This window comes from Ambystoma mexicanum, chromosome 2q (assembly GCF_040938575.1).
Source record: "Ambystoma mexicanum isolate Mex_15411 chromosome 2q, UKY_AmexF1_1, whole genome shotgun sequence".
Lineage (NCBI taxonomy): Eukaryota > Metazoa > Chordata > Amphibia > Caudata > Ambystomatidae > Ambystoma > Ambystoma mexicanum.
The window spans coordinates 1,285,037,387-1,285,059,298 of NC_090924.1; the positions used below are offsets into that span (position 1 = coordinate 1,285,037,387).

General features: G+C 49.7%; 1 protein-coding gene across 3 annotated transcripts in view; it reads right to left on the bottom strand.

The window, feature by feature from the left end:
* DNAJC13 (DnaJ heat shock protein family (Hsp40) member C13) overlaps positions 1-21,912 on the bottom strand; it is a 2,820,731-nt gene that overhangs the window by 490,105 nt on the left and 2,308,714 nt on the right. For all 3 annotated transcript variants that reach the window (XM_069648714.1, XM_069648713.1, XM_069648715.1), the window contains one exon: positions 7,112-7,211. In XM_069648714.1, coding sequence (XP_069504815.1) covers positions 7,112-7,211 — 100 coding nt within the window. The remainder of the gene's footprint in view (positions 1-7,111; positions 7,212-21,912) is intronic.

Genomic DNA, 21,912 nt, shown 5'->3' on the forward strand with positions numbered 1-21,912 from the left:
GCTTGAGCAACTACCTTGAACCTATCCTTGTACAGCAACAAATTCAACAGCCTCAGATCTGGAATGGGAAGCAAGCCCCGGACCTCCTTCAGCACCAATAAATAGGTGGAATACCACCCCTTGCCTCGTTCTGAGTGCAGTACCAGTTCCATCACACTGTTTGGCAGAAGCTGATGGACCTCCAAGTGGATGGTATTTGGAGGCAGGGTGCTGGTGTAAGGGCCGTGGTCCTGAGGGCGCTGCACAAAAGGGAGACAGTAACCGGTTGAATGACCTGCAAGGCCCAAGCACTGGACGAGATCTTGACCCATTCTATGCTGAACAGGGAAAGTCTCCGCCCGCCCACAGGGGAATTGTGGCAGACAACCTCATTGTTTATTCCCTTGAGGTACTGAAGGGACAGTGGCTGACGCTTAACCTGTGGGGGCATCTCTACTTCTACCCCTAGGGGCGGACTGCCCTGCAGTCTTCCTGAGTTGGCCCTGTGACAACACCTCTGGGCTTAGGAGCCTGAGGAACTAAACCGAAGGCCTCTTGTAGAGGATGCGGAGGGCAGCTGCACGGCTAGGCCCAATGACTTTGCCTTGACCTTTGATGCATGACATTTCTGGAGGGCGTCAGCAGTTTTCACCCCAAACAGATTTTGGCCATCAAAGGCATGACCAGGATATCTGTCAGGACATCATGCGTGAAGCCAGATGTTCTCATCCACGAGTGGTGCCTGAGCACTGCATTTGTTACCATGGAATCGATCTGCCCACGCAGTCGGCCGTGTCCAACCCAGATGGCAAAATGTGGCGGGAAGCTGTAAGGGAGAATTCTCTTAAAAGGCTAATTTCCCCAACCTAGTGAGTCCCTCAGCAGCTTTGCTAGATTTTTTTTTTTCTCCTGCTAAGAGTGAGACTCTTTTCCTCCCACTCTTAGACATGATTTTAGGTGTGCTTTTGACTTAGTATGTGTTCATGGGCTATGGGGTAGCCTCTTTTACTCCATTGGGCATCATCTGTTTTGTGTGTGTGTTACACAGCACCCTCGGTGCAGTAACACAGGGGTGTCATAGTGACCCCCAAACACAGACTCCATACCCTGGGACTGACTATTGTCTCCCAGGGCAGGTAAAGTCACCACTGAATTTACTAGTCCTAAATTGTGAACAGAACCAGCACAAACCACCATATTGTGGAAGTACATATTTCCTATGGGATTTCCCCATTGATTTTAAACGCACCACTTTTTGGTGCAATGTTAAAGATACCGCCGATTTATTTAATTAATATTAAATCACCGGTTGGGTCTTTTTGCCAGAACTCATTTCTAAAATGACGTTTGTGACCATCTCTGTAACTCTGACCCAGGTCGAGCCCTTTGTTCCACTATTTTGGCGGGCTTCTCCACAGAAGCCCTCCAAATAGTGCCACTCCGTCTGGGGTCCACAGGATGTGTGGGAGGGGGAATAGGCACCCTGGACTGCGTTGCCTCGGCAACCCAAGTCGCACTCTATTCTGATTGGCCCAGTGGTGAGCCGCCCGGCTCACCACTTAGTATGTGTGAGTGACAGCTAGGCTGTTGAATGGGGTTTTTTCTGCATAAAAGCAGGGCCTTTGGGACTGGAACTTCAGAAGTAGCCACAGGACCTAAGAATCTGAAGAGGGGAGAAGCTGAGCCATCTGCAACGACGACACCACCGGTGAAGCCCTGTTGCAACGAATTCACCACTTTACCCAACGACAAGAGAAGATCTTCTGCTGGACGAGTCTTCTTCCTTTGAGCTGGTGGAACCAACCACTTCGTCTCTTTCGCCTTCCAAAGATGTCTCTTGGTTGAATCGCCCGTGCCAAGCACCCCGGCGGCCGGATAGCCAAGCTTCACCACTTTGACCGCGAATAAAAGGACCGCAACTTTTAATCGAGAACTCCACGGCTGGTTTCATCCCAGGGCAGTGCAACGACTCCACGTTTCTTCCTCGACAAGGTCCTCTCTTCCCCTGGTCGGAACAACGAACTGCAACCACTGCCAGTAACAACTGCCACCGCTGGAGCTTCCTCTCTCTTTAAGGTACTGTGTCCTGCCTGGCCTCCCTTTCCACGGATTGCTAAAGGTGACCCTTGAATCCTTGGCTTCCCAACTGGGTTGGCCCCAGACCTAACTTTACTTCTTGAATCAACCCAACCTCTTTTGAACATTCTGCAAAGACTTTTAGTGCATTTTAAACTGTGTGATCTTGGGCACATTTCGCTTTGCTCCATTTAAAGTGGGCCTGGCCTATGAACTTTGGCTCTACAGTGTAAACTGCCTTCACGTACTTGCTTTGACCTTAGAAAAGTGTTGGGAACTGTTATTTTTATGCTCTGCCTTGTTCTCTCCCTTTTACTTAACTATTGGAGTGCCATCTAGGTTACGCGCTCACATCTGCCTTGACAAATAGTGGTGTTTTAACTCTGACTTGTCTAATAGTTATTAAGGGAGGTGTGTATACTTTACCTGACTGTGTTTTAACTTGCTTTTGATTTAGAGTGCTAGTGTATTGCGTAAAGTGTGTTTTAAATAAATAATAATATATTTTTGATACAAAGCTCTGGTCAGTGTTTGTTTGCTCTACTGTGTTGTTGGCCCTATTGTGTATGCTCTATATACTGCCCTGCTCAAGTCTGACTGCTCAGCCACAGCTACCAGGTAAATCTGGGTGGTGCAGACTGCTACCAATTGGGTTTACTGCTTACTCCTGTAGTCTTAATCTTTTTTGCAGTGTTCCCCTAGGGAACTGCACAGGATTCTGCCTAACAGAAGCTTTCCCTGCCTTCTGTCACCATAGACAGGAAGCCACCCCTCATATCTCCATCATAGACCTGCTCAGCTTCATTCTATATAGTGGACCATAGGCCAAAAGAGGATGTTGCCATGCTGCAAGAAGCGTTCATGGCGCAAGAAGCGTTCATGGTGTGAAGGGCCAGGCTGTCTGATGCTAACACCTTTTTACCCCCAATCGTCCAGTCTCGTTCTTTCCCAGTCAGGTTGAGTGGGGTATTAACAGACTTCAAGTTGGCAGTCACAACCTGCACCACCAAACTCTCTGGGGTTGTATGAGGAGAGAAAGACCGGGTCATAGGGAGGCAGCCGATGTTTCCTGGCCAGCTCCCTGCCAACTGTCGAAGTCAAATCCAGTTTCTTCCTTGCTTCCAGTACGGGGGCTTCTACGGCCACATTGAATGGCAGTAGCAATTCCTTCCTGGGACCCTGGTCCAGAATGTCTTAATTCTAACAATGTACGGCTTGGACAGGGCTGAGAGCCCCAGGGTATCTGCCACCTTTGCCATCAATCACTTAACAGCAGTCTAAGGCTTACTGTGGGGTAAGGGTTGGCAGAATAACCTGAGTAGGGGATTTGCCTAGGCTACTGGCCTCATGAAGGTCTGAGGCCAGCCCCTGGATGTCCTCCCCCTCTTCTTAGAATTCCTCCAGAAAGTCACTCTCCTCCCTGGACACCAGGCGGTTCAAACCTAAAGGGAACCTGCCCTCCTCCCCCTCCTCATTGTAGATGTCAAGCATCTTCAACATAGGGTTGCAATGTAAGAGGAGCAGACTCACAGGATTCTATGGCGCCACAACGCTGACCAGTGAAGATGAGGATTAAGTCGGGCCGGAACCGAGATATGTACGCCCGAAGATGGAGTCGGGTGGATGGGATGTTCTTCCCTCTTTCTGGTCAGGGCCGAACCTGTAGGCATGTGGGAGCGGTCCACAGAAGGCACCATTCCGGTCGCGTGAGACGCAATGGGTCATGTCAGTGCCGTGGCCGAAGCCTCTGGAACTAATGGCAGAGAGGGCAAAGCCGCTAGCACCTTTGCGAAGAGGTCTAGCATCTTCTGGAGAAATTGTTGCCTTTCCTCCGGTGTTAGGAAAGATTTCCATTTCATGTGCAATTTTCCCTCCAGTTGTGTACCCCCCAAATTTCTGCTGATGTTAAACACTATAGTCTGTCTTTGCCAGAGGAGCATAGCCATCTGCTGCACTCTCCTGGTCTTTTCGCTCACTTCATTCTGGGGAAACTGACATGCCCTTAAAGGCAGTCAGTACTGGGAGACTTTGTTTCCCTTAGTCCTTGTCAATGTTGCAACTTTTCTGCAACATGTTACCTTACAGTACAGTGCACTTGGGTCTAATAGTCATTCCCAAGGCCTAAGATACTCGCAAAGGATTTTTTAGGAGAAGTGCAGATGTGCCTTGGACAGAGCTGGTGGCAGCTTATCTTCTCATATACGTTTAACCCTTTCCTGGAAGGTAAACTGCCTTTGGCACGGATAGGTGGCCTGGCTCCAAAATGCCCATGCCACGAGGTTCTTTGTCCTTTCCTTTGGCCATCTTGCCCCTTCAACTTCCCCAGGTCGAGTCGACCCGGGTCAGTCATTATTTGGGCATGTATTCTCCGCAAAACGGCAAGCTTTTGCAGGCTTCTGCATGCCTTGTGTGTGTTCTTTCAGGATGTGGGTCGGACTGTCTGGTTCCAATACACATCCTGGGTGCCAGAGAGTCTGGTGTGCTGTGAATGCCTGGGACCACCATGGTCCATGACTGGTCCACATATGGTATGCCTGTGTGTGAGCATATCTCCCATTGGGTCCTCTTCGTTTTGGGGCGAAGGAGATTTTGGATAAGAGAAGGCTCCAAACACCCATACCATGTTGATCTCTGGAGTTCTCACTGAACGAAGGATAGGATCCAAGTATCCTGAAACCGAGTCGAGGAACCGCTGGTGACCCGCTAGAAGGTTTGGCACCCTGAGCTTGCTGTTGTCCTGCTGGACCCCTGTGCATCTGATCGAACTAGAAGGTCTGCAAAGAAGATTCGCCCCATTGGAATAGTGGGACCAAATATTCCCGGCACCTTCATCAAACCATGCAACTAAGCCTTCTCAGAAGTGTCCCTGGGCCAACCAGACCTTTGCCCTGATGCTGCCGCCGTTTCGAGGAGACCATTGAAACTTTGTACGTCGCTAGCTTTTTGTTCACGGCACTCTCACACCGAATTTCGTACACTTGGCGTTCATAGGTCTGGAGTAAAGAGAAAGCCTGGTCTGGAGTGAACACGGTTACCGTGTCGCCCAGCCATGGTGACGAACTTTGCAGGTGCGCTGCTTTTGTACCCCTCTTGCGCCTGAAGCCTGCTGCAGTGAAACTAGCCTGATCCATCCACCAGGAGTGGAGAAATCGCCACTGTACCGTTTGGGAATCAACGCTGTAAATTCGTTGCTGAAAGCCGCAGAGCCGTAGAATTGCCACATTTGAACCTGCAACCGAATTGGACGCGACTGCCCAAGTTTGGTTCGGAGTGCGCCAGGGGTCGGTAAGTACCAGCAACCCTTACTGGTGGCCCCAGAACATCCATCTCAATGCACGAGTGGCCCCCGAGGGCCCCTCTCCTTTCCACTGCTAGTGCAAACTAGTGAACTATTCCCAAGTCTTGGAACCTGCTCTGCCCTCTTGGGAAGACCCTCCTCGAATAGTGGGAACTTATTCTGCATCACCTCACCTGCCTTCCTGAGCTGCTACAGAACCTACAAAAGACCCTGTTTCGCCCATCTGCACTATTGCGTGCGCCAGCATTGGATGTACATTTGAGCAATAGGCTCCTCTCATCTTAGGGACGGGACGGGACTGGACTGCCCATCAGTTAGGAGTGTGATTACTGCAGAATTGCCTAAAGACTATTTGCACTACCTGCTTCCTTCCCCTTATAGGCTGTGGACCCCTTTTGTGCATTAAACCTTTAGACCACTTGGTCTTGTATATATGTATTTTAGTAGGATTGTGTTGGTTTAAAAGTGTTACTGTGATTATTACTGTGTGTATAACTTCAAAGGCCTTGAAATAAATGTATTTGTAATATATATACACCGGACTGGGAGTGATTTGTAAGTGTCCTTTAGTCTCTGCGCTCACTGAGGTCTTTCAGTCACCCTGACCCCTTCTGAGACCTAGTCTTGACCACCGCCAATGCTACCTTGATTGGTTTGGCTTGTCCAGAAGGTTACCCAACTAGGCTGGCCTTCTGAACCTCTGCATATCAGGTCAGAGTTCAGAAATCTGTCTTAACATCCGGTGTGGGGGTTGGGGTGGGGAAAAGTTACGTTATCCGGGTTGGGAGAACCTCTGGATCAGTGAGTTCTTGGAAGAGGAGGAAGAATTCTGGTGCGAGGATCCACTCGGAGAGCGGGATCTATTGCAGTGCTTTTCTTCTTCTCCATGTCCTTAAGCAGAGAGGACTTCTCCTTGGACCGAATCTCCATGCCATGTGACCTGAAACGAGACTGTGCGACGCCACCCATCGCCTTGTGGACAAAGATAAAAGGTTTTGCAGCCTGTCCCCAGAGGGCCTTCGGATACATGGACTAACATGACCCGCAATCCTGTGTGTTGTGTTCCTCGACTCAAGCAGTACAAACCAATCCGGTGTGGATCCGAAACCGACATCTTCCGGCTACAGTCCATGCACAGTTTGAACCCTAAGGTATTTGCAGGTTTGGCCATGGCAACAACGAATTTGAAAACTCAAAGAGCGGGTTCATGAAGCAAAGTGAGTGCATAGAAAAAGTAATGGGGCACAGCGCCTCAAAATATATGGGCCCCCAACGTCATGTCCGGAGTGGGGCGCATAGAGGCATCGGACGGAGCAGATGCAGAGCTGCGCTGCACCCCATGGTGGTGGAAACGTTTCTGAAGACTAGCTATGCTGTGGATAGGCTTATCATAGATGAGGAATCTGTGGGAGGAAGCAATCCATTAGAAGACTAACATTTACAAGTGACAGATCAAAAAGGCATCAGCATTTGTTTAAAAAAAAAGGAAATATAGTTGGGATCGAGCTGAGAGCATAGTCGGATTGGAATAATGAAGTGACCATGAGAAATAATGTAGGTACTATCTGAAATATGAAGCACTTTGAAAACTAGCTATAAAGGGAAAGGGTGCCGACAATGCATTCTTGTAAGAAGGATGATTATTATGTGCACAAATACCCTGCTTCTTTCAGAAAGTGTAATTCACTGTGAACACATAATCTGGTGTGCAGCAACACAAGATAGCAAAACAAATTTTGACAATTTGATGCGACTTACTAGATGGAAGTGAGTGCAACAGAATAAGAAGGTTCGACAGAACAAGGGACTCTGCTATGTTATTCACACATTCTTGGTTGCTGGTTACAATGTTCACAACCTGTAACATAAAAGTAAAAATGCACAGAATACCAGTTAGAAAACAGGAACTATTCAATATAAACAAGTCAGAGAAATGTAATGTATTGCCTTCACAGCCTTACTTAGGTAGAATTCTTTAAAATGGCTCAAATAGTTATGCAGAGCAAAGTGCAGGTGCAAATCCTTGCATGTGATTGTTTAGTTCAAATGCTTTTTTAAGTGAATATTCTTTGTGAAAAAATTAAGTGTTACTCATCGGAGTGACTAACGTACTCCTAGTCCATAGTCCCCTTTCATCCATCCTGTATGGGCGTCCCTCGCGAGGGACGGGAACGGAACAAAGACATTTACCCTTTAAATTTAGTAGCGCGCTGGCTCCCTTAACCCCACTCACTGGCGCCAAACCTCAGTCCACTTTTGACGCGTCAGCTGTATTACACTTTAACAAGCTCAGTCTTATTATAGGGGGATTGATGGTGGGACGTATGGAGGAAAGGGAACTATGGACTAGGAGTATGTTAGGTCCTTGCGCTGCACCATGTATGCCTCCTGGAGCGCCGCTATCATCCATCGCGCTATGGATACCTTGGAGGCCTTCTGCCCAGGACTAGAGCCTCCGAATGTTACAAACAGAGCGTCCGTCTTGTGGATGCTCTTCGTTCTGTCCAGAAAGAATTTCAAAGCCCTTCTGACATCCAGGCAGTGGAGCGTCTTTTCTGCATCCTCCTTGCGGTGCGTGCAGAGCCCGACCTTGTCTTTGTGAAATCTAGTGTACAGCTCTGAGGAGACCAACGCCTGGATCTCTCTCACCCTGCAAGCAGATGTAAGCCCAACCAGAAGGGCTGTCTTTAGAGTGACCAACTTAATGTGTGCCATGGCCATGGGTTCAAATGGTTTGTGCTCTATAGTGCTGAGTATTGTTCAGGTCCCAAATGGGATGCGAGCGCTTGATTGGGGGTGGGGAGGGTACAGCCTGGCCACCCCTGTCTGGTTTCTCTTTACTACAGGATTTGCCGAAGACAAGAAGAGTCAGAGTTCCTATACACACCGATCGTGGCCAGGTACGTTCTGCAGGTATCCACCTGGGCGAGAATGATGAGACTTGGTCAAGGGTGCATGCCAATGGGTTCACCCTGTGTTCCTTAGCCCAAAAGCAGAATTTTGTCCATTTACTTTTGTACTGCTTGCGTGTAGCCTGGCTCCTGGCATTTTGAATAATCTCCATATTGTTGCTGGAGCGGTAGCTGCTCAGGAACCAGGTTGCTAGGGCTAGCCTCTCTGGAGAGGGGTGTAGCACAGCACCTCCCTGCTGTGCTAGAAGAGGGCTCTTCCCGAGGGAGAGTAGAATCTCTGGCTGCAGTGACATCTGCCGCAGGTCCGAGAACCAGGGCTGTGCCGGCCAGCGTGGCACCACGAGGATAATCTTGAGGTTCTTGGAGTTCCTGATCTTGCTCACAACCTTCTGCACGAGCGGTGTGGGTGGGAATACATATGCTCACATCCTGTCCCAGGGTATTTGGAGTGCGTCCCCTAAAGAGCTGCATCCCCTTCCTCCCCAGGACGCAAATGGTCGACACATTCGATTTTGTACTGTCGCAAACATGTCTGTTGTTGGGTGCCCCCATCTGCTGGACACTTCCTGGAGGACTCTCCCGTACAGTTGCCACTCGTAATTGTCAGTGGCAAGGCAACTGAGCCGGTCTGCTTCCAGGTTGGATTCTTCCTGATGGTGAACCGCCGAGAGCTACACTCCCTGGCTGATAGCCCATTTCCAGACTTCCAGGGTCAAAGCACACAGTTGTAGGGATCTGCTGCCCCCTGTTTGTTGATATAGAACATGCAGGTTGCGTTGTCTGTCTGGATGCACATCGACCTGCCCTTGATGATCGGTTGAAAAGACCTGAGTGCCAACTGTACAGCCATAAACCCCAGCCAGTTGATGTGATTCTGCCTATCGGTTGGGGACCAGAGGCCGTGCACAGAGTGCGCTCCCTGGGTGGCTTCCCACCCCTGGAGGGAGGAATCCGTGGTAATGGTGCACTTTATAGGGGGTGGACGAAAGGGTCTGCCCACCGGTATGTTCTCTTCCTGATGCCACCATCTGAGGTCGTGGTCCAGGTGTTATGGGATGGAGACCACAGAACCCTGATGACCTGATTCCTGACCCCAAGAATCCACAAAATGCAACTGAAGCCTCCTCATGCAGAGCCTGTTGTAGGGGACCGCAAGGAGACCTGCTACTAGTACTCCCAGAAGGTGTTGATACCACCAGGCTGTGGTGGTTGACCTGCTGCGGAAGTGGGAGACTGCCGCTCGAATCGCTGTCCCCCGTGGGGAAACCCTCTGCTGTTGTGTGTCCAACACCAGACCCAAAAACACCATTGTCTGCGTAGGATTGAGCTGTGACTTTTGGTAGTTGATCGAGATACCGAGATTGAATAGGGTACAAATGAGCCTGTCCGCTGAGTCCCAAACCTGCTCCTGTCGTCGAGGTCTGGGTAGACGTGCAGCCCCTCTGACCTGAGGAGGGCCGCTACCGCTTTCATGAGCCTCGTGAAGACTCTCAGAGCTGAGCAGAACCTTGTACTGAAAATGCAGGCCCAGAACCTGAGGAAGGCCCGGGGGGGCTGTACAATGGGAACGTGGAGATACGCGTCCTTTATGTTCAGGAAGCACATCCAGTCTCCCCCACACATCTCAGCAATGAACCTCTCAGTAATGAGCGCCGGCGTCACCATCTTGAACTTCTGCAAGGGTAGGTAAAGATTCAGGGAAGATAGATCCAACACCACTCGCAGGCCCGCCTGGTTCTTCTTCTGGATAGCGAAGATGCAGGAGTAAAAGACCTGCCCCTGCTGGGAGGGGGTGGGGGGAGAGATCTGCTCGACAACCTTGCTGTGTACAAGGGAGTGAATCTCTGCAAGCAGAGATGGTGTGCAGATCTGTGGGAGTTGAGGGGAAGACGGAAAGGGCGTAGGAAGAGTGCTGTGGACCCGAGACACATCGTCATTGTTTCTTCTGGTCAGAGGCTGAAGAGTAGGGGGGATTGGAAAAACCTCTTATGAGAAGTATTGTGGTGGTTTCTCCAGTGATGACTGGGCGACCTGTCTGTCTAGCTTTGCGGTCCTGGATCCTGTGGAATCTGCCAAATGAACGCCCCTTGTCTGTGCGGGACTGTGTCTGACAACAGTTTGGGTGACAGTTTGGTAAGAATGGCCAGAGAATTTGCAGTCTGAAAGCTGGTCTTCATATCGAGCTCCTCATCAGTGGAGGATTGGAAGAGATCACATCAAACCGAAGGTCCAAGTTCTATCCTGCATATCCAGGTTGAACCTGGTAGCTTTCAGCCGGGCTGTACGCCTCATGTCTGTTGGCAGACAGATTGCCCTGTTGGCCATGTCGATGTGGCCTACAGACACCTCCATGAGGTCCTGCGCCACGAATTTGGCTTCAGCTAGGCCCACTTTGAAAGAGGCTTGCTTGTCCTTAGGGATGTCAGGCAGGAAAATATGCAATCTCCCTCCAGAGGCGTTGATTAAACGCAGAGAGGATAGCATCTGCGTTAGCCTGCCTGAGGTGCAGGCCGGCATTTGAATAGACCTTCTCGCTGTATGATTTGAGGGTCTTTTCTTCCTTGTTGAGAAGGGCTGTTGTAGCGGTACTGGAAGACAAAGTCTGGGGCTTGGCATACATGGATGCTACAGCGATTACGGATGACAGTAGAGATTAGTATGCTGTCCCCCTCTGTTTGCCTGAACCTAGCATCCAGCTTTTTGTTGATGGGTTGTGTGGAGTGGGACTTGAGCCAGCCCTTTTTGGTCAAAGCTTCCACATGCTTTTGTAGGGGAATGCCCAACCTACCCTCTGCCCTGATGCACAGGACCTCCGCCAGAACTCCTGCTTCGGGGAGCTCCTTCTGTGGCTGGGGGATACCCAGGTATTCTGACAAGCTGGCAATCCTGTCATGTACTCCTTTTGCGCAGGAGGGCGTATTCTGCTCTTCCTTGACTGTGTCCTGCTGGTCCCTCTGTCTCCTTAGGGGTGGCGCCAGTCACCTTTGGGGGTTCCTACGTGGTGGGGGTCTGTGCCTGCACCAGGGTTGATGGAGGTTCAGTACTGGGCTGCTGAGGACGACGAGCCGGAGGAGGCATGGGCTGTGTTGCCGTGGGTTGCGCCAGAGCAGCTTGAGCCCATTTGAGGGGACCGCATGAGTGACATGTATTTGTCAAAAAACATGTCATCACAGACTAGCTGTGAGCAGACTTGTGCGGGAGGTGGGGCGAAAATGCCAGCTGTCTCCCCAGCCCCTGCCCGTACATGGGTACATTGTGGTGTGCACAGCAAAAGGAAAAAAAGGTGAAATAAAAGCAAAACCAGGGTGTAAAGGGCACAGGAGATGAAGGTGCCAGAAGGAAGGTACATAGTATAAAAAGGTGTTGGAGTGGATGTGCAGGGGAGGCGCCAGAGCCCGGCTTTTTCAAAAGTCTGACACGACCTCAAGGAAAGAACTGTGTGTTAAAATGGTGCATCCCGACAAGGTGAACTTTCGGGTGAGAGCAGAGAGGCCTAGACTTGGGGAAGGGAACCCCGAGAGGCCCACAAGAGACATTGTTGAACTTTGTGAAGAGAGGTCTAAGCTTGGGGAAGGAACCCCCCAAGAGACCCAAAGACATTTACTTGGTGCAAGAGTCCTACCTGGAAGGTTCCAAGGACCACCCTTTTTGAGTTGAACTATTTTTAAGAACGGCACCTGATGGTAAGGCTACCCGAAACCAGTCTTGGTTTACATTTCTTTTTGAGCCATCATTTTCTTTAAGACCACCCCATGTCAAATTTTGTCTAAGAGTGATGGCAAGCATAGATTTAGACACAGACAGACTTTGGTTATGGACTTACGGATATCAACGGCCCTTAGAAACATCAGTTGAGGGAACAACGACTTTACAGTTAAGGCCAGTTGGGTAATACACCAACCCAACAAAGTTTATAAATAATATATATAATAGAGTTTAACGACTAGTTCAGTCGCTTGTGCCCATTAGAGAGATGTTGTTTCTTTCTGGCTTGTTTATCCTGTGGGAAAAAGGAGACTGCCGTGTGCGGTGTATGATCTGCTGCTGTTTCTTTAAGGACTATAAAATCTGCCCGAGGTGTGGAGCGCCGGGGCAGAGTTCGGCGACGAGTTCAGTCACTCATCAGTCGGCCGGCAGGAAGGGTGGAGGAGAAGGTGCCGGGGATGGAGGAAGGTCGAAGCCTTCAAAGCATGAAGTCGAGGGAAGTGAAGATCCCAACTCCTCTCCGGCGGCAAGGACAAATTTGCAGGCTGCCGGTAAGTAAACTGTGAAGACGGTAGTGACTACCATTCCTAGGACTCCTACATGTCCCTGTGGGTCTGAATCGCCTTACCGGGAAATTGCCAGTACACTTTCTAAATCCCAGCGCCTTACACCCTTTCCCCGTCTGCTCCAATCAACTGAAGCCGTAAAAGACATCTACAGCTTGCCAGACACCCACGTTCAGACACACTCGGAACCTTGTAGAACACTCCCTTTCCCAGGTGTTTCTGAGACAATTGTGGTGCCCAATCGGAACGAAATAGACCTCGGCCTAAGCGGTCCCAATTTCGAGGAGCAGGAAGTTCTGGTGGAAAAACCACTAGACAAACCACAAGGAGAGGGCACCCAAAGCTCCTCATCTATTGTCACCTTAAACAGAGATAACAGCTCACCACTTGCTTCAATAGACTCAACTAAGGGGGTTGGCAACATGGATGAAGAGTCCCTATCAAAAGATTTAAGATTCTCCTTAGCTAACCCGGCCTGCTCAAAATCTACGGAAACTGGTGCCGTGGGTGTACCCACCCAGGACGCAGCAGGCTTTGGTCATACGTAATCTGTCATACAGTCGAGAAAAGTGAACGCCCATGTCCACAGTAGTGAGCACCCAAATATTTCCCCCCGCTCTCTGAGGCAAACGTTTTTGGAAATGCCTACACTCGAGAACCTCGAACAACTACAGAACTCTGTGATCCCGACAAACTTGGACAATGGGTGTTCGGGCAATCCACGTGATGCCCCCCCAGGGCCTCGACAGAATAGAACAATAACCAACCTTACGAACTAGTGACGCAGCATGCTACCCCAGAGTTAACTTTGCAAGTGGCCAAGGCAGCTTGGAGGGACGCGCCACATGCATGGAACAATATTGTGCTTGATGCCATTCCAAAGATAGCAGCTAACAGGGGTGCCACCAACGACTTCTAAAAGATCAAACAAAACAGTCTCTGAGAAGGGTAGATAATCGAACGCTAAACTAATAGTGTTCTTTCACCCTAGGTCAAAAACATCACATACCAATTTTCATGATATAACTGGAGAACTATCGGACGCAGAGACATTGCAAGGTACAGTGGATAGATTCACTCCCATTGGCACTCCAAATCTTGCTAAATGGCCACAAAGATACCCGATACGGCAGCACGGATCCAGGAAGCAGCAACGCTATGGGATGGTACCCATTGTCAGGAAATCAACCAGAGGCCCAAGAATCACAGAAAGCCGTGCAACAGGATTAAAAACTGAAGCCAACTGAAAACACAGATAAAGCTCCTCACCGCTAATCCGGGTGTTGGAACCAGAGCCACGCACCCTTCTAGTATGAACAATGTCACTGGGCTAGCTACGGGTAAATTGAGCAATGGACTAGGTGCAAATAGCCCTACAACAATCCAATTAAACTGTCGGGACTCTCCCTCTTGACTACAGAGAGAAATGCAACTAAGAAAAATAACAAAATCGCTTTGGCCCAAACGTTGCAGGATACTTCGAACTCTTCCTCTAGCTCAGATTCCTTTACGGAGCCCTCACTTAACCGAAGAACTACCAAAAGGGAGAGATTCTCTTCGACCCGCGGGTCATCCAGCGAAGCCTGACTTACTAACCACCATGTCAACAACATCGCATTAGACCCATTTATGAAGCCTTAAACGACACTGAGGGACCAAGCAACTGTGCTGGCCATGGTTCATTCCAAACTCCTATTCAAGGGTTTATAACGGCTGCAGAGCTTCAGAATCCAGGACCAATAACATCGAAAGACCAAGCCGCTGTTGTACCATCTCTTGATGGGAAGGCGAAACTGATTAAAGATCAGGGAAGTCAAGCCTCACAGAAGGACCCACGTGTGAATGCGCAGAGCCCACCAGAGAAGGCCGTATTGCCAATCACAAACAGCACTTTACCAACTTCAGAGGCTGCGGAAGCTAGGCAACCGCCAACTGGCGACAGGGATGGACATAAATAAAAGTGCCCCTATCGAGCAATCCTCAAAGCCTAATTGTGCCAAAACAAATAGCAAATTCTTTATCTTTGGCCAAAAAGGCAAGAAGAAGAACTCAAAAGAGCAACTGCTGATCAGCAAACCAGATCAGAAATGTTACTGCACGGCGAAATCCAAGGACTCTCGGAAAGATTTCAGAGAAACATTAGTTTCTAAAGGGGTATCACAAGACTTGCAATGTGAAGGTAGAAATATAAAAAGTGTAAAATCAACCCAACCCCTGCTAGACGCTTCAAGGGGCAAGGATCTGGGGGAAGATGAAGCCTGCACTTCTCAGGATTTAATGAACTTATAAGGGTATTCCATCACGGCGTCCGAGATTGAAAGAGTCTCACAGGAGGTGACCGTGACTATTCAAGGCATACAACAAACTCTGCAAACGTAAAGTGAAAACCCAAATGGGGGGGCCAGAAGGAACTCCAGAGTTCCTGACTCTGGAGGAAAGAAGACTCAGAACTGAGAAAACACATTACTCAGTAGATCAGATTAAGGACTGCAACCAGTCTTCAAAAATGTCCTAACATCCACCCATTGCAATTCTGAGCAATCGGAAACCAAACCTGTGGTGATCCCCCACAACAAACGGGACATTTCAAACAAAAGTTAGTCCCTGGCCAGGAAGGTAGGACCCCCCACTGAGACATCTGAACGCCAGTCCCCGTTGAGGACTTTACCAGATCAAAGGCCCTACCAGAAGCGGGCAGACAGAGACAAGGGCCACTATCTCTCTCAAAGTCAAATATAGGGTGTGAAAACCATCCGATCCATGAAACTCTAGAGAGTAGTCGATAGGGAGGTTGATCTGATATTGAAGTGTAATGGATTTACTTCAATGTATTCCAAATTTACACCAAATCACTTCTGACTATTTCAGGATTATTTAATTTGTTGACTAATCTCCCACAGACAGGGTATACCCTCCATACAACCTCTACCATTGTGAAAAGAATGTTTCTGGAAGCAGCAGAAAGCCTTCCAATGCTGGGTTTTGATATCACAGCAGTAAAAGATCTAAACAGAAAATCATCCCCTTTGAAGGAGTCAAGGGAACAGAGGTGTAGTCCACTCCAACGTGAATTATCTTGGAAGATTGAACAAAGAAATATCTGGAAGGGTTAAATCGAGAAATAATAGTGAAAGAGAAACTGTGTAAGTCTCACTAGTGCAAAAGCGACGTCTGTATGGACCAGGCAGTACCAGCTGAAGTACAACTTGACAATAACGACACTGCTACAAGAAAGATTGCGATACCTCAGGAGAACAAGCCCAGAGTATCGGATAATACTTCTTGGTGCTGGGTCTCACACCCTTTATTTATTTATTTCATTTGATATACGCGCCCAGGACCTGTAGGTATCACGGCTCTAGATTACATACATAGTAAGGCATAGGTAGTTACAGTACAGAGTTAAGGTTCACAGTAGTTTCAGCGAAACTCATGCAGATTTGTTAAAAAGTGTGGTTTTGACTTGTTTGCAGAATGCAAGGTAGGATGGTTCATTCCTGGTTGCGGGTGGGAGCGCGTTCCATAATGTGGGAGCCAGGACAGTGAAGCAGGAGCCCCTTGATCGTTTCCTGGTGAATCTAGGGGTAGTAAGAGAGATGGAGGAGGATGAGCGAAAGGTTCGCAAGTTGAGATTTTTGAGGATGCAGTGGGTGAGATAGGGGCGGGGCTGTGTTGTAGAGGCAGCGGTGGAGTGTATTTTAAATTCAATGCATGCTTTGACAGGAAGCCAGTGGGCTTCACGTCTGATATGGGAAATGTGCTTGAAATGTTTGAGGCCCAAAACTGCTCTAAGCGCGTTGTTTTGTGTAAGTTGTAGTTTATTGAGGTTTATAGTAGAAGTCCCTGCTAGGATGTCATTGCAGTAGTCGAGTTTGCTGCTGGGGGTTGCTCTGGCAAGAGTGAAGCAGTTGCTAGGGGGTAAGGAATTATCTGGAGAGATTGAGAAGTTTAGTTGAGTATGCTGCAGAAGAGGCCATGGCCTTCACATGTTTGTTTAGGTTGAGTTCTGCATCTAGGTAGACTCCTAGAGTTTTGACATAGGGAGAGACAGGGATACTGTTTCCGTCAATTATGATGGAGGAGTAGGCAGAGTCGAGGTGTTTGAGATGGTGGGGGGAGCCGACGATGAGTAGCTCGGTTTTATCATCATTCAGGCAGAGGTGGTGGTTGGCCATACAGGCCTGTATGATGTTGTAGATGTGACTGATGCTTGCGCAGTCAAGCTCATAGGAGCCAGAGAGTTTGAGGAGGATCGGGTGTCACCTGCAAAAATTGTGTAAGGGATATTGATGTTGTCAAGGCGATCAAAGAGATCCTTGGTGTACGTGTTGTAGAGTGTGGGGGATACGCAGGAGCCCTGTTGGACCCCATAGGGCACTGCGAAGGGCTCTGCTGCTCCTGTGCCGGTGAAGACCCTAGAGGTTCGGTCGCTAAGGAAATATTTGACCCATTTGCCGCTTCTTGGCAGAAAATGAAGGAGGTGGTGAGGCGGTGGCAAAGGATATCGTGGTCTATGAGATCAAATGCCGCTGATAGGTCGAGTAGTAGGAGAATGGCGAGGTCTCCCCTGTTGCGAATGTGATCAAGTTGTATCTTGAAATAGAGGAGGGCGGATTCCGTGATATGTCCAAGTCTAAAGCCGGATTGGCGTAGGCCGAGTAAGGAATGGGTCTCAAGGTAGGTTTGGAGTTGTAAGTAGGCAGTGCGGTCGAGGATTTTCAGGAGGAACAGGGCTGTGATGATGGGACGGTAGTTGGTGGGGAGAGAGGGATGGGATTTTCAGCACTGGTATGGCTCAGGCTTCTTTGATGGAGCTAGGTATGGTGCAGGTGCTGAAAGACGCATTGGATGAATTTAGCAATGGTCTGGGCCAGGGACTCGGCACATAGTTTGACTATGTGTGCCGGACAAACGTCTCCAGTGCAGTTGGAGGCTTTGATGTGTTGGATGATGGGCGAGCGTTTCAGATGGGGCAACAGGGGTGAATTGGAAGGGGGGAATGGTGGGTGTTGATGGGGGGGTATAGGGTGAGGGTGTTCGGCTTTCTTAAGGATGATTTTATCTCTGAGGTTCTGGAGTTTGATGACTAAAGTGGTTTGTACCAAGATGCACTAGGCTTTGTCCTTGGGGAAGGTTGAGATGGGTAGGACCGGGGATTCAAGTTCTTTGAGAATTTTGAAAAACCTGTTTGGTGTTGGAACAGGCTTCTGTGATGCAGGTATTGTAGATACTGGCTTTGGTGGTGTTGATGGCCATTTCGTAGGAGGCGGCAGAGATGCTGAATGCATCTTTGTTGGTGGAAGAAGGTTTTTTATGCCAGATGTGTTCTTTAGTGCGTTAGGCTTTGCAGAGATTAGCAAAGGCTTCGGTGAACCAGTTTTGGTGGTGATGCTCTTTATTACCATAGGTTATTTTGAGGGGGGCAAGGAGATCCAAGAAGTGGCTCAGGGCGGTGCTATATGCTGAGAGGATGGCCTCAGGGTTATTATTGTCCGGGCATGTTTCGACGTAACTAAGGATGGTAGGATCTAGAAATTCCTTGGTAAATTTCCTTGTGCGTCTGGCTGTGATCGGTTGGTGGGTCGTTGTCAATTTTTCAGTGGTGATGTGAAGGTCCAGGGCAAATAAAATCAGGGGGTGGTCTGTCCAAGGCATAGGGTTGATGTCTAGGATTTTGGTGGGGCTGTTCAGTGATAAGATCCAGTTGAGCGAGCAGCCTTTGACGTGGGTAGATGCTTGGATGTTTTATGTGACGTTCATCTCTTGGCGCATTGAGGCGAGTGCAGAGGCCTGGTGATCGGACGGGTCAGTCAATCCGAGAATGAAGTCACCTAGGACCAGGAATTTGGTATTGGGTTTCAGGAGTGGGGCAATAAGGAGGGGTATATCAGTCTGGGGTGCCGGTGCAGTTGGGCTGGCGGTAGATGAGTAGTATGTTAGTAGTGGTGTAAGGGCGGGGATTGATCTTGATGAGTAAGATTTCATACCCTGCTGGGGGGGGGGGGAGAAGGGGAGTGGATCTGATGGGGGGAAGTTTTGTAGATGATGGCGACTCCACCGCCATGGTTGACAGATCTGTCAGTGCGGAGGATAGAGTAGTTGGGGGGGGGGTGGCGAGCGATAGGTAGGGTCCAGCTGCATCGTGTAGCCATGTCTCTGTGACGGCGAGCAGGTCAAGGTATAGGTGGCAACGGGCGCATATAGAGCGGGGGTTGATGAGGGCACAGTCTAGGGGCTTCGAAGGAAGGGGATGCTTTCGCCGGTGGCGGCATCGGTGATGAGGTGTGTTTTGGTTGATGATGGGGCGGCGAGGTGCGTGATCTGAGGTGTAGGAGTTTTGTGACGACTAAGCAGGCAAATTGGGGAGCCATGGTGCGTGATCTGAGGCATCGTAGTTTGGTGGCACCTAAGCAGGTGAATTGGGGGGCCATGGTGCGTGAGCTGAGGTGTAGGAGTCTGGTGATTCCTAGACAGGCAGCCTTGGTGTTTGGGGAGGATTTGGGGAGGGTGTACATTGGTGCAATTTGGAGGGGCTGGACTGGGCGGATAGTGGGTGGGGGTTTGGGCCTGGGAGACTAGGTTGAGGGCTGTGCGCGTAGGTGCACTGGATGTTTTGTTAGACTGTAGTGGGGGGTGGGTTTGCCGATCCAGATCAAGTGTGGTAAGTGAAGTGATGGGTGTGGGGGTGTTGTAGTTACATGCAGGCTGATTTCCCTGCTGCATGTATTGATTGGTGTGGGAGGTATCATCAGGTGTTTTGTTTGAGGGCATTCTCCAACTCGCGCTCGTAGGAGGAGTGCAGTTCCCTTCATTAGAGCAGGCGTGCTGATCCGGTTTGCAGTTGAGGAGGAGCGATGCGTCCCAAGAGGGCAGCACGACGGGAACAGCAGGTAAGAGGGGGTGTCAGGTGCTTGCTTGGAGTGTCTCAGTTGGTGGAGTGTACCTTCATTATGAGGGTTGTGTGTTGCATACAGGCTTCACGCTGTGCAGTGTGAGGAGGATGTGACAGGCATATGTGAGATGCTAGCGTTGGTAGTGGTTCGTGTGTGCGCAGGTGCATGGTTTGTGATGTGAGCACGAGTGGCTAACGGTGCAGGAATGCACAGATAAGGTTTGTAGAGCATTTAATAGTTGCGCAGGCATGGCAGCAGCATAGCGGCAGCTCGGGTTGGCTCAAGCTCACAATGGCCAGTCATATTCTGTAATACGTAGCTGGCAGAAGAGGAGGTCTGATTGATTCTGCGGCCCCATTTCAATGCTGGTTAATGGCCTTGGATGCGCTAGGGTGGTAGTCCGCTTATGTTGATGATACTGCAAGTGCTAGGCAGTTTCGGGTTACCTACTAGATTTGGCACATCAAAGCATTAAGCAGGTTATCAGTGTCACAGGGCTTATTACATGCAACTTCGCAGAATAGCAGTACTAAGGTGATAAATAACATGGTACAATAGAACAGCATGATCGTTCAAACAACACAGCAGTTAACAATAGAAAAGTGGTCAGTATCTTAGGTGAGTCAGCAATTATCGGTTGGATTAGTATAGTGAGGGAGATAAGGTGCGAGGTCAGTCCGGTCCGTTAGGCAGTTGGGGCAACACTGCCGGCCTTGGGGTGGAGACGCGGAGCAGGTATTCCAGTTGGGTCAGCTGGCGTAAGTTGCTAGTCAAGTGTTATACTACAGGGCACTATAGTAGATGCCCCTAGTGCCAGAGGGGGTAATACCTACTACGCATTGGTGAGATCGTGACATCAGTTGTACAGTATATCAGGCGCAAAGGCGCGTGGAAGATGGGGCTAGGATTTGAATTCCAAGTTTCAAATAGGGTAACGTTAGGGTGGTAGAGTAAGCTGTAGCGACCATGGGCTAGGCTGTCATGATCCCTACTCCCAGGGACCCAGACCTGGTCCAGCAACCCCGGAAGCAGGCATCAAGTCATTTTGAGCAAGCCCAAAAACCCCTGCTAGGGGCTGTTTGGGTGCGGTCCTGGCGCCTATGGCGCCAGGCTCATATGAAGAGTCAGTCCTGGCGCCATAGCGCCAGGCTCAAAGTAGAACTTACCTGATGCAGACCATGCTGCAAGAGCTCCAACCCAAATGAGGCTTGGAAGGGACTATTTTACCTATGGACTATTCTTTACTCGGGTGGGGCTGGGGAGGAATACTTACCTGGGACTACTTTGGAGGCTATTTAAACCACACCTGAAGAGCAGCACACGCTTTGTGTTATTCTGCATCCAGCAGCGTAATGCTCACCGTGTCTGCAAGCCTGCATCCAGTCTTCTGCCACACCCGCTTCGAGTCTGCAACTCCTAGAAAAAGGGAGGAACAGAAGGAGAAAAGTTTAGAACAAGAGCAATATCTTCGATCCTTACCTGAATTCTGGATCCACCGCGCCTTCGAGCTGGAAGAAGGAAGTATTTTATGCGCGCCGCCTCGCCTGCTGCAGCGCCGCGCTGAACTCACCGGCCTTCGCAGCATCCTCACGATCCACTGCATCCTTCTGCACGTTCCCGGCACCTAAGGGGAACACAAGAACAGCAAAGGTGAGCCAAGGGAATAAACAGAGGCAATAGTAACTACCCCCCATGGACTTACCCGATTTACCGCCGGGGGTACTATTCCTCTTCACGGGTCGGCGCAGTCTCCATTGCATCCTCGCCGTACCCCGGCCCCTAAGGGGAACAAAAGGACAACAAGGGGAGACAAAGTGACAAACAAGGGGAATTCTTCTCACCACAATAGACTTACCTAATTTTACCGCCAGAGGCATTTTTCCCCAAACTTCATATTTTCTCTCTGCACCCGAATAAGGGAGCAAGCAACAGGTTACATTCTGGCCTTATTTATTGAACTGTGTTGGATAAGACAAATCCTTACCTGAACTTCGTCAGCTACCACGAGGAACTCTTCGCTGGGGTCAAGCTGCAAACTGCAAGGAATCGGACAAGAGTGAAAGTCAGACATTTGAACTCTTACGAACTACAATGTTCTGAAACTCACCAATTCCTTCTAACCAGTGAAGCAACTGGTTATCTACGCGCCCCTGCGCTCGATGCAGGATGGAGAGCTCATCCTTCCAAACCATCAGGTGAGACTTTAAGAAGGGACATTAGAGGCGATCAGTGGGGAGATCAGCAGGGGGAGGTGGGGGTTAACACTCAACTCCACGGGTGGTTAATTCCCTTTCTCCATTTACAGAAGTAAACTCCTACGGGCCAAGCAAACCAAGCTGGGAGGGCCAGTCCAGTCTGTCATCTCGACACTACACGTCACATTGGTGGAGACCGCAGCTGTCCAGTTCGGATCGACGGCCCTGTGGGAGCCAGGTGAGCGTAACATAGGCTAGGTGCTTACCAGGAGTTTTCCGATGTGCAGA